Genomic DNA, 19,093 nt, shown 5'->3' with positions numbered 1-19,093 from the left:
TTATTAATTCAATTTGATAATTTTCTTGTAGGAAAGCAAGGCTTTGTGTAGCTTCTGTTTAAATTTTTTAAAGTATATTATAAATACTCTAATTCCAATCACGTCCTGTTAAAGACACACAACAATAATGAATAAAATGAATAAATTTACAAGATTCACTTTTCTAAAATTCATAAAAATATGAAAACCTCAGCAAGAAATGTTTATTAATTCAACTTATTGACTCTTATTATGTATTTAATGGATGGATTTGTTTTTATAGCATCACGGATCACTGCCTGATCCACGAGTCATAGGTTGTCACCCACTGATATGGGTCCTCTTCAGGAAAGTAGACAACAATTCTACAGATAAATGTGATAAGGAATGTGCCATAATAAAAACGAATAAAGTAGTGTTACAAAAAAACATGAAACCCCGATACGTATATCAATAACTAATTTAGGAACATAATGATTCAATTTATTTCTCTTTCATCTGTAATTCCCTAATCTTCATTTTAATTATGACACAATCTTTGTTACATCACATAAAGAATTATTTATTTTCCTAAGAGACCAAGATCTAAAGTATGATTGTCCTAATGTATCTTCTACTGAATTTATTATTGCCTCGATAGTAACCCAATTACGTACGTAGATGTTTATCGAGCGTATAAGAAAACATGTACGCGATAGTCTATTTTGTATAAAGAGTAGATAGCAGTACAAAGTAAACAAAAAATTAAAGTGACGCAATTTCGTGATAGCTCGTTAGGAAGAGCAATTAAAACGTTACGCAACGATGCTATCAAAGGGATAATATGATACAATAATTTTTACTGGAGCAATTTCACCTTCCCATTTCCGTTTCAATTGTAATTTTCTTTTATTATGCAATCCTACTACATGCTCGTAATAAAACGACACAGCATCCGGCCGACATTATCGTTAGAGTGTGTTCCATTCATTGTAAACATCAACAGAGTCTTCCTCGGATCATGGGATCAAGCGGATCACGGTTTAAGTGGTAGCCCGGATTATCGAGACTCGAGCTAGCGAAATCGAATCGAGAAGAGGCGAGATTTTGCTATTGCCACGCCACTGGCCGAAGCACCAGTGATAAAGCCTGATAAGGTAACCGAGGCTCTCGTGTGTGGTCGTCAAGATAAAAACGAACAGATGTGAAAATATTCTGTTGTACGTTGGCGATATGTATTTATTTCGAATATGTTCTCCCCACCGTCGGCCAATCAAACGCGTGTTTAAATATACATCGTTCTATTAACAGCATACTCTTATCTATTCGCAAACTTTTTACGGTCTCTTACGAACCCCCCTTTGACACACCGCCATATCTACAGATTAGAATTCATCTTAACTCGGAATTTTGCGCCCAACAATTTTTACCGCACGCGAGTCGCAACCCTTCCAATCGATCCTATCTTTCACCCCTGAACATTCTGCGATTTCCTTTTTTTAATTTGCGAAATACCCTTCCTTCTTTATTTTACTTTTGAGGGAGTACGTATAAGTGATTTTCTGCAAGGCTCTTTTGGAATAGAATGATGAAATTATATATTCGAAAAAATACATTTTATTGTGTTCATCTTCGATTGTGATTTGAAAAGTCTGACGTCAATTGTACTTATAAATAAATCATTTATGTTTTAGCATAATTTTCTACAATCAAGTTGTTCACGAAGGATCAATAATTTAATTGATCCATCCATCCAACTACTCAAAGAAACTAGCTTCAATTATTACTTGTCTACTCCAATTGTGATTTGAAAAGTCTGATGTCAATTGTACTTATAAATAAATCATTTATGTTTTAGCATAATTTTCTGCAATCAAGTTATTCACGAAAGATTAATAATTAATTGATTCATCCATCCATCTGCTCAACTGAAAACTAGTTTCAATTATCACTTGTCACCTAGATAACATTGTTTCCAACACAATGTCTCTTACACAGAGACGTAAACGAAACAACGCAGTAGCAGAACGGTGTTTAAAAATCGTACGACACGGAAAGACAGTTGTTTCAGGTGTACTTCGCGTAAAATCCCCGTCTGTTTGAGATTTGGGGGGACGAGGGGAACGGGGCGAGATTTAGCGGTATCCGATGATGTTTACACGAAGCGACACGAAATGTTTAGCCGCCATTCTCCGCGAGTTATTTCAGGTGGCCAGCGAGGCTCCGTAGTTTTGTCAACTGTCTTCGAGCGGATCGTAAAAACTCCAAGAATCGACGTCGTACTACCGACGATTTCATGTTCAAAGTCTCTTTAAGTGTCCGTCGTAATGGCTCGCCGAAACTCCGTACGAGGAAAGATGAATATTTCGAACGGTAAAGGTGAGATTGTCAGAATGGGGGAATTGTTGAGTTTGTATGTAAAATTGGGAAATTTATAATTGGAATTTGACAGGTTGGGATTAGTGAAGTTGGTAGGTTCGAGAAGTTTATAATTAGGAATTTTTCGGGAGGAAAGTTTATGTGTGAAAAGATGCGTATTATTTTCAATATATTTCATTCTAAATTTCCATTGACTCTTTGCACACGAAGAGCGACTTGGAAGCGACAGTCTTTGAATCTCGAACTGTTCGTAGCGATATTAGGTCATAAACAGGTTTCTAAGCTGTGATCTGGTACTTTTTGAAGAAGGAATATGATACTTTATTTCTAGGACTCCAAAATCATCGTAAAGGAAGGGTTTAGTCGTCTAAATTGTTAATTTAATATTCCTCGGTTTAATATTTCTAAGTTTAACCCTTTGCACTCGAGAGGTGACTCTCAGTCACAGTAGGTTTAATTTCTTTAGAACTCAAATGGATTGGATTTTCAATCCTTGGATTTCAAATCTAAAATTAGAGATCTTATTTTCGAAGTCAATCTAAGCTTAGTACCAGTACGGTTTAGAATGTATAAATAACAACGAGACAACTTCGGTACCCCGTCGAGAGCTTCACGAACGCGACTGTGAAGGAATTAGAAGCCACTTGGCGAAGTCAACCGCCACGCAAGGGTCGTGGAAAAAGTGGAGGGCGGTTGTTGCTTATCGTTGGAATTCGTGAGGATATTCGACAAGATTTCCTCAGGTATCACTCAGCGGGCACGAATCGAGCGTGTGAATAATGGAGGGTAATCGCCCTTGCCAGTCTCCGTCGACCTTCGCCCCTCGAGGGTAGCAAAGGTGGGAGACTAAGAAGGGTGGGATTTCTAGATTGGATTTAAGTACACAGCCGTGAGGTTTCAACCGGTTAATAATGTAGATAAAACCAAGGCTCCGAGGACTATGCGAGACGTCGCGATGTTGCGGCGAACTTGAACTCCGGACTTCTATCTTGACGCGGGAATTTCGATCACCGCCCCCTCCCGCGCTGCCGCTGACTAAATTCGCAAACCTGACTGACGTTCCCGAAATAAATAGCCGCGTGGCTCGAGCATTCGACGATTATCAACGATTCACGACTGGGGTAAATAAAATTTGACTGGGTAGAAGGAATATTTTTTGGAGATTTTCTTGATTTAGAGGAAAAAGGAAAAGGAAGAATTTTATGTCGAACAAAATACATCGTTATAATTGTCGTATGGACCACGAGGCTTAGGAATAAATATTGTGTTCGATTTATTTCAAGACTTTCTTGATTAAGAGAAAAAAGAAAAAGGAATTTTTGTTAGAAAAGGGCAAATAAAATACATCGTTGTAATTATTATTTAGATCACAAGGTTTAGAAATAAATATTGTATTTCAGTAATTTCAAGACTTTTCCGATTACGAGAAAAAAGGAAAGGGAAAAATTGTATAATATATGGAATATATATATGGAAAAGGCCAAGAAAAATACATCGTTGTAATTATTATTAAGACCGTAAGGGTTAGACATAAATACTGTATTCGATTAATTTCAATCTCAATTAGAAAGTTAATAAATAATACGATGGAAGAGAATCACCATTGCATCGATATCACGAGCTGAATATTTCCTTTTATTTACGTACTCATTTTTGTTTGCTATATTTAAATTCTGCAAACATTTATCGTATCGAAAATATAAAATACCATTTTAATAAACGAGTTCATTTCCCCGTCGTCTGGTACAATATTTATATCTTTTAATTACTCTTCAGTGAATTATTTTAAAAAATACGAATGAGTATCATGATTCCCTATGCCTTAAATTTAAATAAAATTGTTCTGTGTTAAAATAATGAAATCAGATCGAAAGAGTTTAAATTTTACATTGCAATAAAAAGATTAGAAGTATTTGCTTAATTCCATATTACACCTGTGAGTCTTCATGGATCCTAAATGGCCATGCCATGTTGCTCATTTAAATTCGTACTATGCCAATATTAATGGCTCCAAAAAAAATAAATTCACAATGATTGACTGATGAATAATTGCCCTATGGTACCACTGACTTCAGACTTCATCTTTTCATATACCGTTCATCGCATATAAAACAAAAACTCGAAAAATGCGACGAAATAACGGTACATAAAATTAATAAGAAAAAATAGCTAAAAAATAATCGTCAATTGTTACGTGACTGATTTAGTTCTACACCATCTAACACGATCAGGAGTCACTATGATTGGGATCGCAACCACTGTGAAGATCACCCGAAGGATCGCGAGAGTTTTCTCAGACAAACGAAGGTGTCGCGTAGGAAGTCGCCAGTCACCGGACGGTTCCATTAATTTATTAAAATCCTCGTCACCGTCGTCGTCCGACGAAACGTTCTGCCTGGAAGCCTCCGCGCATCGAAACGAAGAAGAAAAAAGGAAAGAGCTCCGGCTCGAGGAAGCCAGCTCGATAGAGAGAGAACGAAAGAAGGCTTTTATGCGCAGGCCAGCTGGCTCAGCACGACAAAAATTCTTTCAATTACAGAAAAGCGAATTCTCCTTAACTCCCCGGGCATCGATATTCATAGCGAAGCGTGTTACGTAAAAGTTACTGGCGGGATTCGGCTGAAAAAAAAAAAGAGCAAAAGGGGAGAGAGAGAAGGAGAGAAGACGCGGATCAGACTGCAGCCTGGTTATAGGCACTCGAACAGAAGGGTGGCGGGGTGGCAACAGGAAGAGGGTGGAAAAGTATAACGGAACGAAGGGATGGAGAAGAAGAATTGGGCAGCAATGGGGGCGAGAGGGTGGATGCCGGAGCAGGCTTGATTGGAAAGGACAGCCTATCCGCAATTTGCGATCCAAGAGGGAGGAATAGAAGGTGAGAATTCGCTTGTCTTTCATCGGGACTTTCTTTTCCCTTCCGTCCACCCCCCTTTTTTCTATTTTCCTCCGGCGTTCCTTCCCGCTAAGCATCCAACCCCTCACCGCGCGCTTATACGCAACCCCTTTTTGCATTTCAAGAGACCAACGTGCGCGAGAGAGACGCGGGACCGTCAATACCCGGTGGCCTTATCCAACCGGATCCTTTGGATTCTTGCCCGTTGCGGAGGCGTTTGGATATTAACCGGAGGATAAACTGCCACGAGATTCTAATGAAATATTGACACCGACGCGAAGCGAAAGTTTGTTTAATCAGCGAATACCGGCGTTGCGAGTTCCTCGCGATTACGAATTCCATCCCGGACCGGAGAAATGAAAAGAGAGCAACGTTTCAACCCTTTGCACTCGGACGTACCCTACGAGGGGTCATCGTAAGTATGGCAAACTTAGTGGTTATGTAGAATAAATTTATGTTGAGGCAAATTTTTTAAAAGTGCATGTTGTTCTTAAAGTTTGGTTGAGTTTAAGAAAATGAGTACTCTCCGATCGGGCTGATTTGTTTTATAATGGGTAGCCCTTGACCTGGCGATTACAATGATGGTCAACTCTCCCTTCCCAGGGGTAAAAAATTGAGTTCAAAAAGTCCAAAGAGGCCTGCACCGATCTGGGTGAATATATCATTTCCAACTTTCTTTTTGTGGAGATAGTATGTACATTAACGGCATTCAATATTGTCCACCTCACCAAAAGTACCCCAAACCTACTTAGACAGTATTTCCCTGTAGACAGTATGCACATTAACAGTATTCAATATTGCTTACCTCACCAAAGGACCTCAAACCTACTCAGACAGTATTTCCCTGTAGACAGTATGCACATTAACAGTATTCAGTATTGATCCCTCACCAAAGTACCCCAAATCTACTCAAACAGTATTTCTGTGTAGACAGTATGCACGTTAACAGTATTCAATATTCTCCACGTCACCAAAGGACCCCAAACCTACTCAGACAATATTCCCCTGTAGACAGTATGCACATTAACAGTATTCAGTATTGGTCCCTCACCAAAGTACCCCAAATCTATTCAAACAGTATTTCTGTGTAGACAGTATGCACATTAACACCAAAGGACCCCAAACCTACTCAGACAGTATTTCCGTGTAGACAGTATATACATTAATGGTATTCAATATTGGCCTGTCAATATATTGAATATATTGAAAAACAAAATTCTCAAGCCTGTTTTGAAAGATCCTTCATGTTTTCAGTAGTATCAACGCTTTAAGAAGGCTATAAGAATGTATAATTTAATAATACCAAAAGAGACACGTTTCCAAAGTTAAACAATAACCGGAAGACTTCAAAATCAATTACTTCTTCGATTTTTGTTATCGCGAAACTATAACCTTGCTCGTTAACTTCGGTAAACACGACATCTCAGAGCTACAAGCGACCGCCTATGAAGTGCAAACGAAAGACGTATTTTTTTACGTCTTCAGCAGTTGGAGGACATCCTACGGATGACGAATTTTTACGTCCAGAGGAGATAAAATGTTGATAAACAACTCGGGCTTGAAAATACATTCATATATGTACGCACGACAACTCTTTGACTCTACAGGCTTCGTTTATATTGCATCTTCAACGAATGCGATGATATCATGGTCTCAGCTAACACAGTCGTCAGAGTAAACAGTGCAAACATCGGACTCAGAACGAATCACAATGTCGCCAGCGTTTGTAATTTTGAATTTATACGTTTGAATACGATAAGGGTATTAGACCAAATTTTCACCTAAGTTTAGTCTTGATATTATTAAAATAGAGCTAACTCATGCTGCTTCTCCACCTATTGGAGTGATTTATAAATAACTTCCACATATTAATACAGGTAGAATTTACCTATAGGAATTAATTAAATCCCTCTAGATTCGATAATTTACAACTCTAAATCGCCATTTTGGTACACTTAACCCTTTGACTGTGGAACAATTTTTGTAAAAATTCTAATTAACTAAACCTACCACGACCGGTCAAATGAACGTTTTCAAATTTTGTATACGGTTCCTATATGCTGCATGTAAATTATACACAACTGTTTTATGCATTATTCAAAAATTGTCTCAATAACGCAATCGAAGATTATACGCCGTATTCTATTTTCTGTTCTCACGTTTTCGAAGGATTCAAGGAACGAGGACGTATTTCAAATGTCGACTATCCGGCTAATATTAACACGCCTTCGTCTTATTGGCAATTCCGAGTTTAGCCCTGTTATATCAAAACGGATACAGGTCGGGGCATTTTATTTTTCCGCGGGTCACGCCAAAATCGTGGTCTCATTTACCCACAAACCAAATCAATCATTGAATAATTAACGGGCATTTGATTTTCCTAAACCGACCAACGATACTGTCCAGGGCGCAGGACCGTCTTAGCTCCTTCCCACCTGAACTCCTTTTTAAAGAAAAAAGGAATTGTGGTTCAGTATGACATCCTTGTGCGAAATAAAAATATATGTTTCGTTTTATGCAGCATTCATTAGCTGTGGAAATTAATTAAGTGACTTTATATTCGTAAATTTGTAACTCTAAATCGCTATTTTTGTACAATTAACCCTTGACCGCGGGAAGATTTTTGTTGAAAATTCTGAGAGGCGTCGAAGTGTAAATTTAAAAAAAATATCAGCTTCTAGGGGATGATAAGATGGAACTTTTTTATATTTACAGTTTATTCATACGAAATTTAGTTTGAAAAATAAAAATTAAAAACTTTAAAGACCGTTTTCCTGAGATTTCGTAACTGGTATGATTCTGTTGCTGTGGTCTTAAAGAAAAGAAAATAACAGTCGAACAATCGAATTTAAAAAAAATATCACCTCGTAGATATTGACAAAACGAATTTTCTTTATATTTACAGTTTATTCATACAACGTTCAGTTTCGGAGTTAAAAATTGTAAACCTGGAAGACCTTTTTCTTGAAATCCAATTTCCGCAACGAACTTCTAACTATTCAATTTTTATTTTCGAAACTAAGCGTCCTATGAATAAACCGTAAATATAAAAAAGTTCCGCTTTATCATCTTCTATAAGCTGATATTTTTCAAAAATTGATTATATTTAAAAAAAAATGTATTTTGTGTATTGTTATTCTTCTTCTCCATAGATAAGGCCCTCAGAAATTCGCCCAGGGCCCTCGCGATGCTGTTAAGACGGCCCTGCTCCGAAAATGGTACCGTTGTCGAATTAATGTTTCAACGGATCGTTCATCGAGCTATTTATCAGATTTCCCCGATACGCGAAACGCGAGCGAAACGGTACTCGCGTACCTTTGGTCCTCCAGTGACGTCATTCGAACCCTCGCGAGCAACCCTCTCGACTCCTGCGAGCCTCTTAAATTATAAACAGCGTTCAGCCAACGCCGCAGAGGACTTCGATCGGCTCGGAACCGCAGAAACTTTAGCCTGTTGGTCCTCGCGACAGCCAGGATATCTCTTGGCTTGGAGCGCGCGCCAGAATTGGAACTTGCGTGGCCAGTGTCTTGTCTCCAAGTTTCACGTCACTCCGCGTGAAACCTCGCCGGCATTAATTTTGGAGCGACGGTAATGGAACGTGGGAATCATTCACGAACCGAATTTCACGAATTTATAATATCGCCACTTTTCTTGTATGCCCGGTTGGAATTCACCTTGTGTATTCTTATTCCCTTGGAAATGAATACTCGTGAATTGATAATATTCTATCTCACAAATTCGGAAAGAATGAATATTGCAAAATAGCATCTGAGAAATGCCTGCGAGAATCTAAACAATACAGTCTCGGGTGCGTGAAGGATTAGAAAGGATTAAAAACTGAATTTCCTGAACTAAGATTCCCTTCTTGAGTAAATATTCAAGAATTGATCAAATCTTATTTCACAAATTCTAAAAGAATGAACATTGTAAAATAGCATCTAAGAAATAGGATGTCTCCAAAAATCTAAACAATACAGTCCCAGGTGTGCAAAGAATAAAGAACTGAACTTCTTGAACTAAAATTTCCTTCTCAAGTAAGAGAACATTCTTCGTCCCTCTAAATTTCTATCTTTAATTTATCCAACCATTGTACGAGTTTCTTTCCTCTATATATAGATCCAAAAACTACTACTTCACTTGTCTTCCAAAATCTCGCTCGTCGAGACCTTGTAAACCCACGAATTTTAATCTTACTTCATTGTTGACACTCCTAACCGGTACGGAGAGAACACAGAGGACCGATAAGAATAAATTAAACTCGATCAACGAAGTTGTAGTCGAGCTCCGCAGTCCGTTTCAATGAGAACGCGATAACGAGAACGGAATGGGATTCCGCGTGGTAATTGCAAATAATTGACCTAGGAAAACAATTGAAGGTGTTAACGGGAGCCAACAAGTTTGAGCATCAGCACTCCTCTGAAGTTACAGAACCCGACAAGAGCCCCCCCACCGTCCCTCTACTCCGCCATCCTCTATGGCACAATGGAGGAGGACAGGAAGTCGTGGTCAAGCCGGCGAGTGGTCAGCAGAACTTGATATTTTCTCAAAACTCGATCTTCGAATCGCCTCGAATCTCACGCTTCTAAAGGGACCACACCACTGTGCTTTCTCATACATTCATTCATTCATTTATTTAAAATGCGTAACTTATTAAACAAAGTTATTGCAGTACTCGTTACTTATTACTAGCTTATTTTCATTCTTCTTATCATCGTCTTACATGACTCCTGCATTGTTTTAATATTGTTTGCAGTATCTCTTACTTCTCTAGCTAGGGTACCTCGGGGTTGGTAAGCTCGTACTGTAGCTATAAACACCGCTACAGCCCCTGAGGAACGTACTTTCTCAATAAAACCATTACAGATCTTCTAAATTACATTATTATTCGTAAAAAAAAATAATACTATCACTGTTGTTGATTTTATTTAAAAGAAATTTTATTTCGACAGGGAGCTAACAATTTAGACGACTAAATCATCTATTATTATTGCAGAGTCCTGGAAATAAAATATTTTACTACTACTTCAAAGTGTAATAGCTTTACAATTTAGGAACAGTTCGAGATTCAACAAAATCTAGGATAAAGACTGTCGCTTCTAACTTAGAAGTTCTAAGTCACCCCCCGAGTGCGAAGGGTTAATACTTTAGAAGTATCGATGAAATTGAAACTAAATTTCTCCAAGTTTCAAGGTAAGGATTTTATGTAAACGGTATAATAATTTTGTTGTTTCTACTGTTTTTTAATTTTTGACTACATAATTTTCCTCTGCATCTTAAGATGACTAGTATTTACTCAAATGTGCTAATTTACATTGAGATGAATCCCTACTCTAGAAATAAGTCAGTAAATATACATGTTCTGAAGAAAAAAACTCGAAACCAAGGAAGTTAACACTAAACCTACCAATGTTCATTTGTAATTATTTCTACTGTGATGGGACAAATAACCAGTTTTTAAGACACTTCTTTCAATTAAACAAAACATTACTTTACGTACAACTAAATTGAATAATGCATGAAACAATTATGTATAATTCATATGTTGCATACAAAAATTGAATAAAGACACTTTTTTCAATTAAATACAACAATACTTTACGTACAACTAAATTGAATAATGTATGAAACAATTATGTATAATTCATATGTTGCATATAAAAATTGAATAGACACTTCTGTATAAAGACACTTTTTCCAATTAAATACAACAATACTTTACCTAGAACTAAATTGAATAATGCATGAAACAATTACGTATAATTCATATGTTGCTTATAAAAAATGAATACAAAGAGTTTAAGATGCTCCGTATCGACACAGAACGAAGTCAACGACTCGCAAAGAACACCCACTGGCCATACTAATATATCCATCCGTGACTCAGAAAATTAATACCGTTCCGATTCCAGCGCATAATGCACTTATGGTAAAGAGTAACGCACTGAAGTCCGAATAACCAGGTAATCGCTCGATTATTATATCGCGTAGATCGCATCCCGTGCGACTCGCGCTCGAATCGAATTAACGATTGCCTCTCGTTTAATTAACTCGATGCAACGTGGAAACTGCTTGTAACGAGAACGAACCGAAGGAAAAGAAAAAAGTACCGAAGCTCGAGGAAACTAGACCAGTGTGTCGTTGAAATAATCCCAAAAATATCTCTCTCTGTACACTTATGTGTACGTGTCAGAGCGACGATAAGCGAATCTCTGTTTACACGTAACCAACAAGCGAGCAGATGTACGTGTCGCGCGTGTAATTCACGCGGACGTGTTGGTACACACGTATTTACCTGGTGCGTCACGTGAACTTGATATTCACCGTTACTATCTGCACGTACACGAGTGCGAGGGTGTTCCGTGTAAACGATGTACGAATAAAAATACCCCGGCGAGCCGTGCTTGAAGACTGCGCGCGCGCGAGACAGCGATTATTATAATAATTTATTCCCGCCACCGGACGTTATCGATGACCGGCGAATTATCGCGGGATTTTCCACGCGAAAAGGGGTGAAGATATTAATACTACACGGTGCAACCTCGAATTAGAAGTAATCCTGGATGGAAAGAAAATTTAATGAGGAATTAGGGAGGATATTTGTTTGGGGGGGGGGGGGGGGCGCGGTGATTCTGTTGAGAAAATTGATTTTCGAGGGAACGACGGGGCACGCGAGTCGATGGTGAATCGATTGGGAAAAATGGTGGACTTTTTTTGTAATTAATTGGGATTGGTGAATGTATATTTATGTGGGAAAATAAGACATGTGACTTTAGCTAATAATTAGTGATAACATTAAATGAAGTAAACTGACGGTGTCGATGATTGTGTTATTCTCATTATTGAATGAACACTGATGTGTCAAAATAAAACACGTGATTTTATCCAATAATTAGTAATGATGTTAAATGAAGTAAACTAATGGTGTCGATAACTGTGTTATTCTCATTATTGAATTAACATTGATGAGTGAAAATAAAACACGTGATTTTATCCAATAATTAGTAATGATGTTAAATGAAGTAAACTAATGGTGTCGATAACTGTATTATTCTCATTATTGAATGAACCTTGATGTGTGAAAATAAAACACGTGATTTTATCCAATAATTAGTGATAATATTAAATGAAGTAATTTGATGGTTGATGACTGCGTTATTCTCATTATTGAATAAACATTGATGTGTCAAAATAAAACACGTGATTTTATCCAATAATTAGTAACGATGTTAAATGAAGTAAATTGACGGTGTCGATGACTGTGTTATTGTCGAATGCCTTTGGGTGCTGACATACAGATACCCTAGGCGGGCTTGTAAAAAATATCCTTGAAGCCGGAATTCGGTGGAGTGCACACATGTCTCGGGTATCTTCGAGAAACCTTATCTCCAAAGCAATGAAGGTCCATGCACAACGAGTTTATTCTATTAAGTCCACTGGAATGTCGTGTCCCAAATAAATATAACAACCGCCAACTAATATGTTTTTCTACATAAATTCAAAACGATTAATTCGAATATTAATTGAATTTTCAGAGACAGTGATCTGATATTAGAGTAAGAAACAGTAATTTGTTGTTTATCCATCACGAATCGATATTGTCTTTGGAGCGAAACATTTGGCAACAGTTTTGACTACAGTAACCGTGTTATTTCCTTGTTAGGATGGAATTTCTAGAATGTGCAATATCGCGAATGCACGTTATCGTTTGAAACTTTTATTGCTCCGATACTGTCTATTGTTAGTAGTCGAGGTTGAGTTAACAACAGTATTCACGTAGCTTTTCTATCGAACGTATATTTATTTTTACTTCTATACACTAATTTTCTGGTTTCCAAAAAGGACTTTGAAATTTCTTCTTGATAACAAAATACGTCTCTCAATGTAGCCGTGTTAAACAGATTAATATAGTATATGCGAATATATTGTACGAATATGACATATTTCATAAACTGAATAAATATAGTTGTATAAATAAGCAAAATACACCGAATAAAATAATTGACAGTGCATTAGACAATAATACAGTCATCGACACAGTCAATTTACTTCATTTAATATTATTACTTTATATATTTAATAACATACATACGATAACGAACACGATACGAAGTACGATAACACAATAACGAACATACTTTACATATTTAATAAAATATATTAATATATTAAATATATATTAAGTATATATATATAAAGTATGTTCTCAAGTATGTCCCACATCATTTGTCTTTTTGGTCATCCGAATCCTCTTGTCACCCAACTCAGAGACACTGCAGCTCACGCACGTAAATTGAAAAGATACTACCCTCTAGAACTTTCCAATAGATTCAATTAACTAAATACAGACTCGCATATTGTAATCACACTAGATAGTAAATTCCAGAATGTAAGTAACTGAAACTTACAAACCATGCCACTGTAACACGCTAACCTAATTCCTTATAATTCTCTATGAGGATTTATTGTAATTGCTTAATTAAATAAATAAATAAATAAAAAAAAAAAAAATAAAAATAAAAATTTGTCTTTTAAAAAAATTTTAAACCGGGGCACTTTCTAACACACCGTAGTAAACATTCAAGCAAAAGCGTAAATCTACCGTCCTAGGAAGTCACGAATGGAAAAACGTGGATCGCGTGGCCCGTCCGTTAAATGTCAAATATAAAGTTTGAAAACAATAGGAATAGTAAAATATATTTCCAAGCAATTCAACTCAATTACCCGATGTTTTGAAACGCGGTGGAACGAATAGGAATAGAGCTACAGTTCTCGAGGCGTTTCGAACCACGCCGGTCGCGCATATATGCATTCTGAAGCCGGCTTCTATACCTGCGCCCAGAGCGTTGCGACCATATCGTTCCCCCCTTCGAAAAGGAAACCGTCGAAAAGGCCGCTTTAAGGGCCATAAAACATTTGTTTCCCTCGACGGTGCTCGCCCAGGCAACCCGGAGTGGTATATTGCGTTCAGCCGCGAACGCGGGATTTTGAATTGAATTTGAAATCAGGGGGCTCGATTTTATGGTAGCTGGGTGTCAAACGCCTCGGAAGTATCGCGGCTCGGGCCAGTTTACTACAAGAGGGAGGGGAAGAAAAGGAACTGTCGATTTTAAGGTCGAAACACCCCAAAACGAAGCGGATCGCTATCGGTTTAGGCGTTTTCTCGTCTTGTATCGCGACGCTTTGACGCGGTCGATCGTTCGATTCCCTTTTCGATTTTCGACAACGACCCTAATCGAGGATTATCGCTGCTCTTGGGAAACAATGGGACCCTCGGATGCATTCACTAATGCGAGTTGGGGCACCGTAATATAAAATTTCTTCGAAATGGATAACTTTTGTCTATTAAATTAAGTAATAATCAATTTTAAAATATTCTCATTTAACATCTAATTATTTGCTTGATTATGGTAATTGAAACGAGTTGACTTTAAATCTTCTAGCTTGATAAAACTTAATTGAGCTTCAGAATCAATTATTGAGTTTACTATGTTAAAGACAGTTCTGTTATTTCATATCGGATTACAATTATTGAAAATGAAAAGTATGAAGCGGGACTGGTTCGCCGAAATCGGAACGTATGGTCTCTTTAGTCTTAACGCGCGTTAGACTTTATTGAGCGCGAGCAGATGTTTGCTTCTAAAATTAGTAGAGACCAGGAATGAAAGTAACAAATTTTAGTGTTTGTTTTGTTCAGTCTTAACCCTTGCTACTAAGAAACGGATGCATCACGCCCGCCACTATTTCGAAAACTTCTGCTACAGAGAGTTACGTAAAAATTACTGGACGAGACTACGAGAATAAAGTAAACAAATCTAAACACTTTAAAGAAAAAGATCCAGAAGATTTCCCTGGAATTCTTTACTATCACATATCACGTCACAAATTTTAGAAGTAAATATTAAAATCTGTCGAAACGATCCAAACTTGAATAAAGAAAGTCGAGCACAAAATTTTGGATCGGTATACAAAATTCCAGGTGGTTAACCGAGGGTTAACGTAATAAAAATTGGGTTAAGTAACTGTTACCCCAAGGGACGACTGCGGAATAGATTATTATATTGCCAGACTGAAATTTCTGTAGACTAATTCCTTACCTGGTCGTTGTCTTGTTGATCTTGCCCGTACGAGGGGGTGTCACCATTAGGGGTGGTGGCGGCGGAGGGTCGTTGCGACGTTGACAAGTTGATCGCGCCGTCTCCGTCTGTGTCATGATCCATTATGCCATCGTCCTGAAATCACGATCACCGTTCGTCAATCGCTGAATTCCGGTACAGCGAACTTCAGAATTTTTATTTAAACGGATACCGAATGGAAATACAACAATTCGTACGTTTATTACATCAAAGAGTTAGAGTTTTAATTATCCACTACAAATTCCACTGCGTTATAATATTTACTTGAGAAGTAATTGATACACAGTTATCCTTCTATTCGGTATCCGATATTTTCATCTTCAATGGCCAATTTCCGAGGCAATTACTGAATTTTCAAATAAGTTTCCAAATCTTTTTCACATGACCCTTTCGGAACTCTTTTTAAATTACACAATTTAGAAAATAATACTTTAAGGATTTCAAGAAATTCAGAAACGGAGAGAGAAAAATAAGGAAAAGTTCGATGTAAGCAATTGCTACTGTACAGTGATACATGTGTTCACAACAGTGTTGTTAATGTATTTATCCAGATAAGAATGTTGCCCACCCCGGTACGAAAGTTTACTCCTGTCAGAGCGCGCAAGTGAAGAATAATGGCGGTTCTAAGAAGGTCTCGAAGCGCGCATTGTTATTCGATATTACCCTCGGCGAAGGAACAATTTTAGATCACGTCTGACGCGTGTAATTCCATTGCACTCGTGGCGAAAGCAACAATGTTGCGCTCGTACACGCCGCTAATAATAAACAGCGAATTCTAGGAATGCTCCATTTAGGAATAATTCTAGAATCGATTTTAAAATAAGCTATCCGCGTATCTTTTTCAGTTTTAATGGAACGATCGACATCAACTTTGTCGTACCACGTGCCAACTGTTCCTTTATCACCTTGCGAGGCTGAAACTCGCCAGATGTGCAATATGTAATTATGTTCAATTTTTTGCGAAAATTAAAATGGTTCAGGAGTTGACACCTGTCGACATCGAAGCTTAGCATAGAATTTCACCCCTTCAGTATTCAATTTAGCGCAGTATTCAATTTCTGCGTTGCGATAAATACAACGTTTAACAGAAATTAGTACTCGCCATTTTGTTATTTTAACACGTTGACTGCCACACTAATACTCTTAAAAGTTTCTACTGCGATTAAATCTTATTTACTGACCATTGGAGACTACGTAATCAAACATTTGTTGTGGTATTTATTTTTGTGACTTCGCCGAAATTCAAATATTTCATATGAATTCATTTTCTTTGATATTCAACTTTCAAAATTAATTTTTTTATTTCTTCAGTAAACAGCACTGTCACCCATTAATGGGTGACATGGCGGTCGACGTGTTAAAATACCAATCTTTATAGGAACGAAACTACATGTGCTCTCTTAGAATGTGTAAAATAAAATCTCAACTACTACCGCTACCGCTCATGTCTTCGTTAAAAACTAAAACCCCAACGTCCCTTTTAGGAAACCCATCCGCGAAGGAACGAACGACCGAACCACACGTGTATCAACGAATCCGTAAATACGCGGACTTACTGTATTCCACCCCCGAAAGCAATCGTACAACGCGTAAATGTCGCGCTCGTTCTCGTAACGAGATCGTAGTCCCTTGGTCCTGAATGGAAGCCAACCAACGGTCAGCTTGGAATTCATGGAAGAAGCGTAGTTTAATATCTCCGCCACGGCGCACAGTGCGTCCTTTCGAAGCGGATCAAATCGTTTCACACTGGCACAAACACACTGGGCGTAACACTTCCGCGAAATGAAGCGGGAAAGTAAAAAAAAAGGTCAAATACGCGTCGTCACACTGGAACTGCGTCACCACACGCGACTAGACCCACGTCTTCGGTAACGTGGAAACACCATGACGGAAGTGTGCTCGTCCTCTGCGAACGTATGCATCGAACAACTGCCACACGATTTCGCGAATCGATTAGCGTCGCGCGAAGATCATCGTGCGCACATATCTCGGGCAAAGTATCCGAATGAATCGCGTTCATTCAACTTGGAAACGTTAATCCGTCTACGGCGCGCACACCGGGTCGAAAACACACTGTCGAGGAGTCGAAATTGAAGACGGGTGTAATTTTCAGTTGATTTTAAAAGTATAGGAATCGATTCGCGGAGTTTATTTGAGAACGGTAGCGATTGTGTTATTAATGGAGTATATTCTTCCGAGTGGTTCGTTCGAGTGCGATGCACTCGATGCTTAATAAGACGTTGGAGAATAATTATTTTTCACCGAGTGTGTAATTTGTATCCTGGACATGAAAATTGAATACGTGAATAATTAGTCAAGAATATTTACTCCAAGTTGTCCATTCATTAATTATTCGAATATGAATGTTGAAAAAGACATTGTCGACTAATTATTTTCCACCAAACAGTTAATTGATTAAATTTCCCCACTCCAATCTCGAAACAACTAATTCCGTAATTAAACTTCTACTTTTCATTGCACGATTCGAACTAGTAACTACATATTTATTTCGATTACTCTAAATTATTTTTTAGGAAGCACTCCATTGGTTAAAGTTTCCCACTCCGATTTCGAAACGAATTAAATCTCCGATTTTTATTCGACGCGTGAATCGAGTGCTTCAATAATTAGTCAAGAATATCCTTTCGCCGAATAAGACGTCGTCGAGCAATCGTTCCCCGCCAGCGAATCACTATTGTTTCAATTTTCCCGCGCTCCAAGTAACCGATTCCATACTTAATTTAAAAACCGACTACGTATCGAATTAATTTTTATTAATATAATCGTACCCCACTCCGTTTGGAAAGCACGTGGACGGGGCCGTCAAAGCGGAGCACGAAACGCGTTCGAAAAAGAAAGAGAAGTCCTCCGAACGGAACCGTGGAGGGCGAAGAGGTGAAACGATGACGGCCGTAAAGAAGACGAAAAGCAACGTTCACGCGGCGACCGAGTAGCGAGGACTAAACACTAAAAGCGGCACACAGGCATGCCGTGCCGCCCAACCGGCGAGGCTGTTGCTTATTGTGTAAATATAAACAAATATAGTTGAAACCAACCAACAGGCCTGCTTTCAGCTCGCTCTCTCGCCCCTCTCCCCACCGATTCCCCATTCAACACTACACGTACATACGAACGTCTTCTACTCTCGTGTGCCCTACCTACTCTCTGTCGGCATCTCCCCCTCCCCACTTATCGCGAGTTGCCCTCCCCTGCCCCTGGTGTCTGAAGACTTTTCCCCTCTCGCTCCACCATAACACCCACCCTTCGTCACGTCCCTGACCCCACCGCCGCCAGGCAAACCAGTACATCATATAGGAGGCACGTTGTAACCCGTGGCTCTCCGGCTGGTTTGCTCGCTTCGTCATGTGTCTCTCCATCTCTCTTGTCTTCCCATATGCTTCTCCGTGCTCCGAACATTACACATCGTCGCACGCTTGTTTGGCGAGCGGCTGCGCGCGATTCCCCGGTTACGTGTGACGCGCGAACGGCCGCTTCGTTAACGTTCGCGCAGCTGAGTCTATGCGACGACGACTCTTTTTTAGAATTTTCTTCTGACTCGTTTCTTTTGGAGGAAGTTAGGGAAAGTTACGGAGACGAGGGGAAGTGGGTCTAGAGAGGCGAGTGTTTTTCGGGGTGTGAGAGATTTAATTTTTGAGCGCGAATCGATGGTTTTTGGTTGCAATGTGAGTGGTCTTTAACGGTTTGGATAGAAGAATGAAACGAAACGGGGATA

The 19,093-nt window shown here is 38.6% G+C and overlaps 1 protein-coding gene across 1 annotated transcript in view; it reads right to left on the bottom strand.

Moving 5' to 3' along the window:
- LOC128892998 (forkhead box protein P2-like) overlaps positions 1-19,093 on the bottom strand; it is a 371,825-nt gene that overhangs the window by 122,187 nt on the left and 230,545 nt on the right. The window contains exon 4 of the mRNA XM_054153696.1: positions 15,322-15,456. Coding sequence (XP_054009671.1) covers positions 15,322-15,456 — 135 coding nt within the window. The remainder of the gene's footprint in view (positions 1-15,321; positions 15,457-19,093) is intronic.

This window comes from Hylaeus anthracinus, unplaced genomic scaffold, assembly GCF_026225885.1.
Source record: "Hylaeus anthracinus isolate JK02 unplaced genomic scaffold, UHH_iyHylAnth1.0_haploid 2, whole genome shotgun sequence".
NCBI lineage: Eukaryota > Metazoa > Arthropoda > Insecta > Hymenoptera > Colletidae > Hylaeus > Hylaeus anthracinus.
This window is presented reverse-complemented; position numbering and strand designations above follow the sequence as displayed.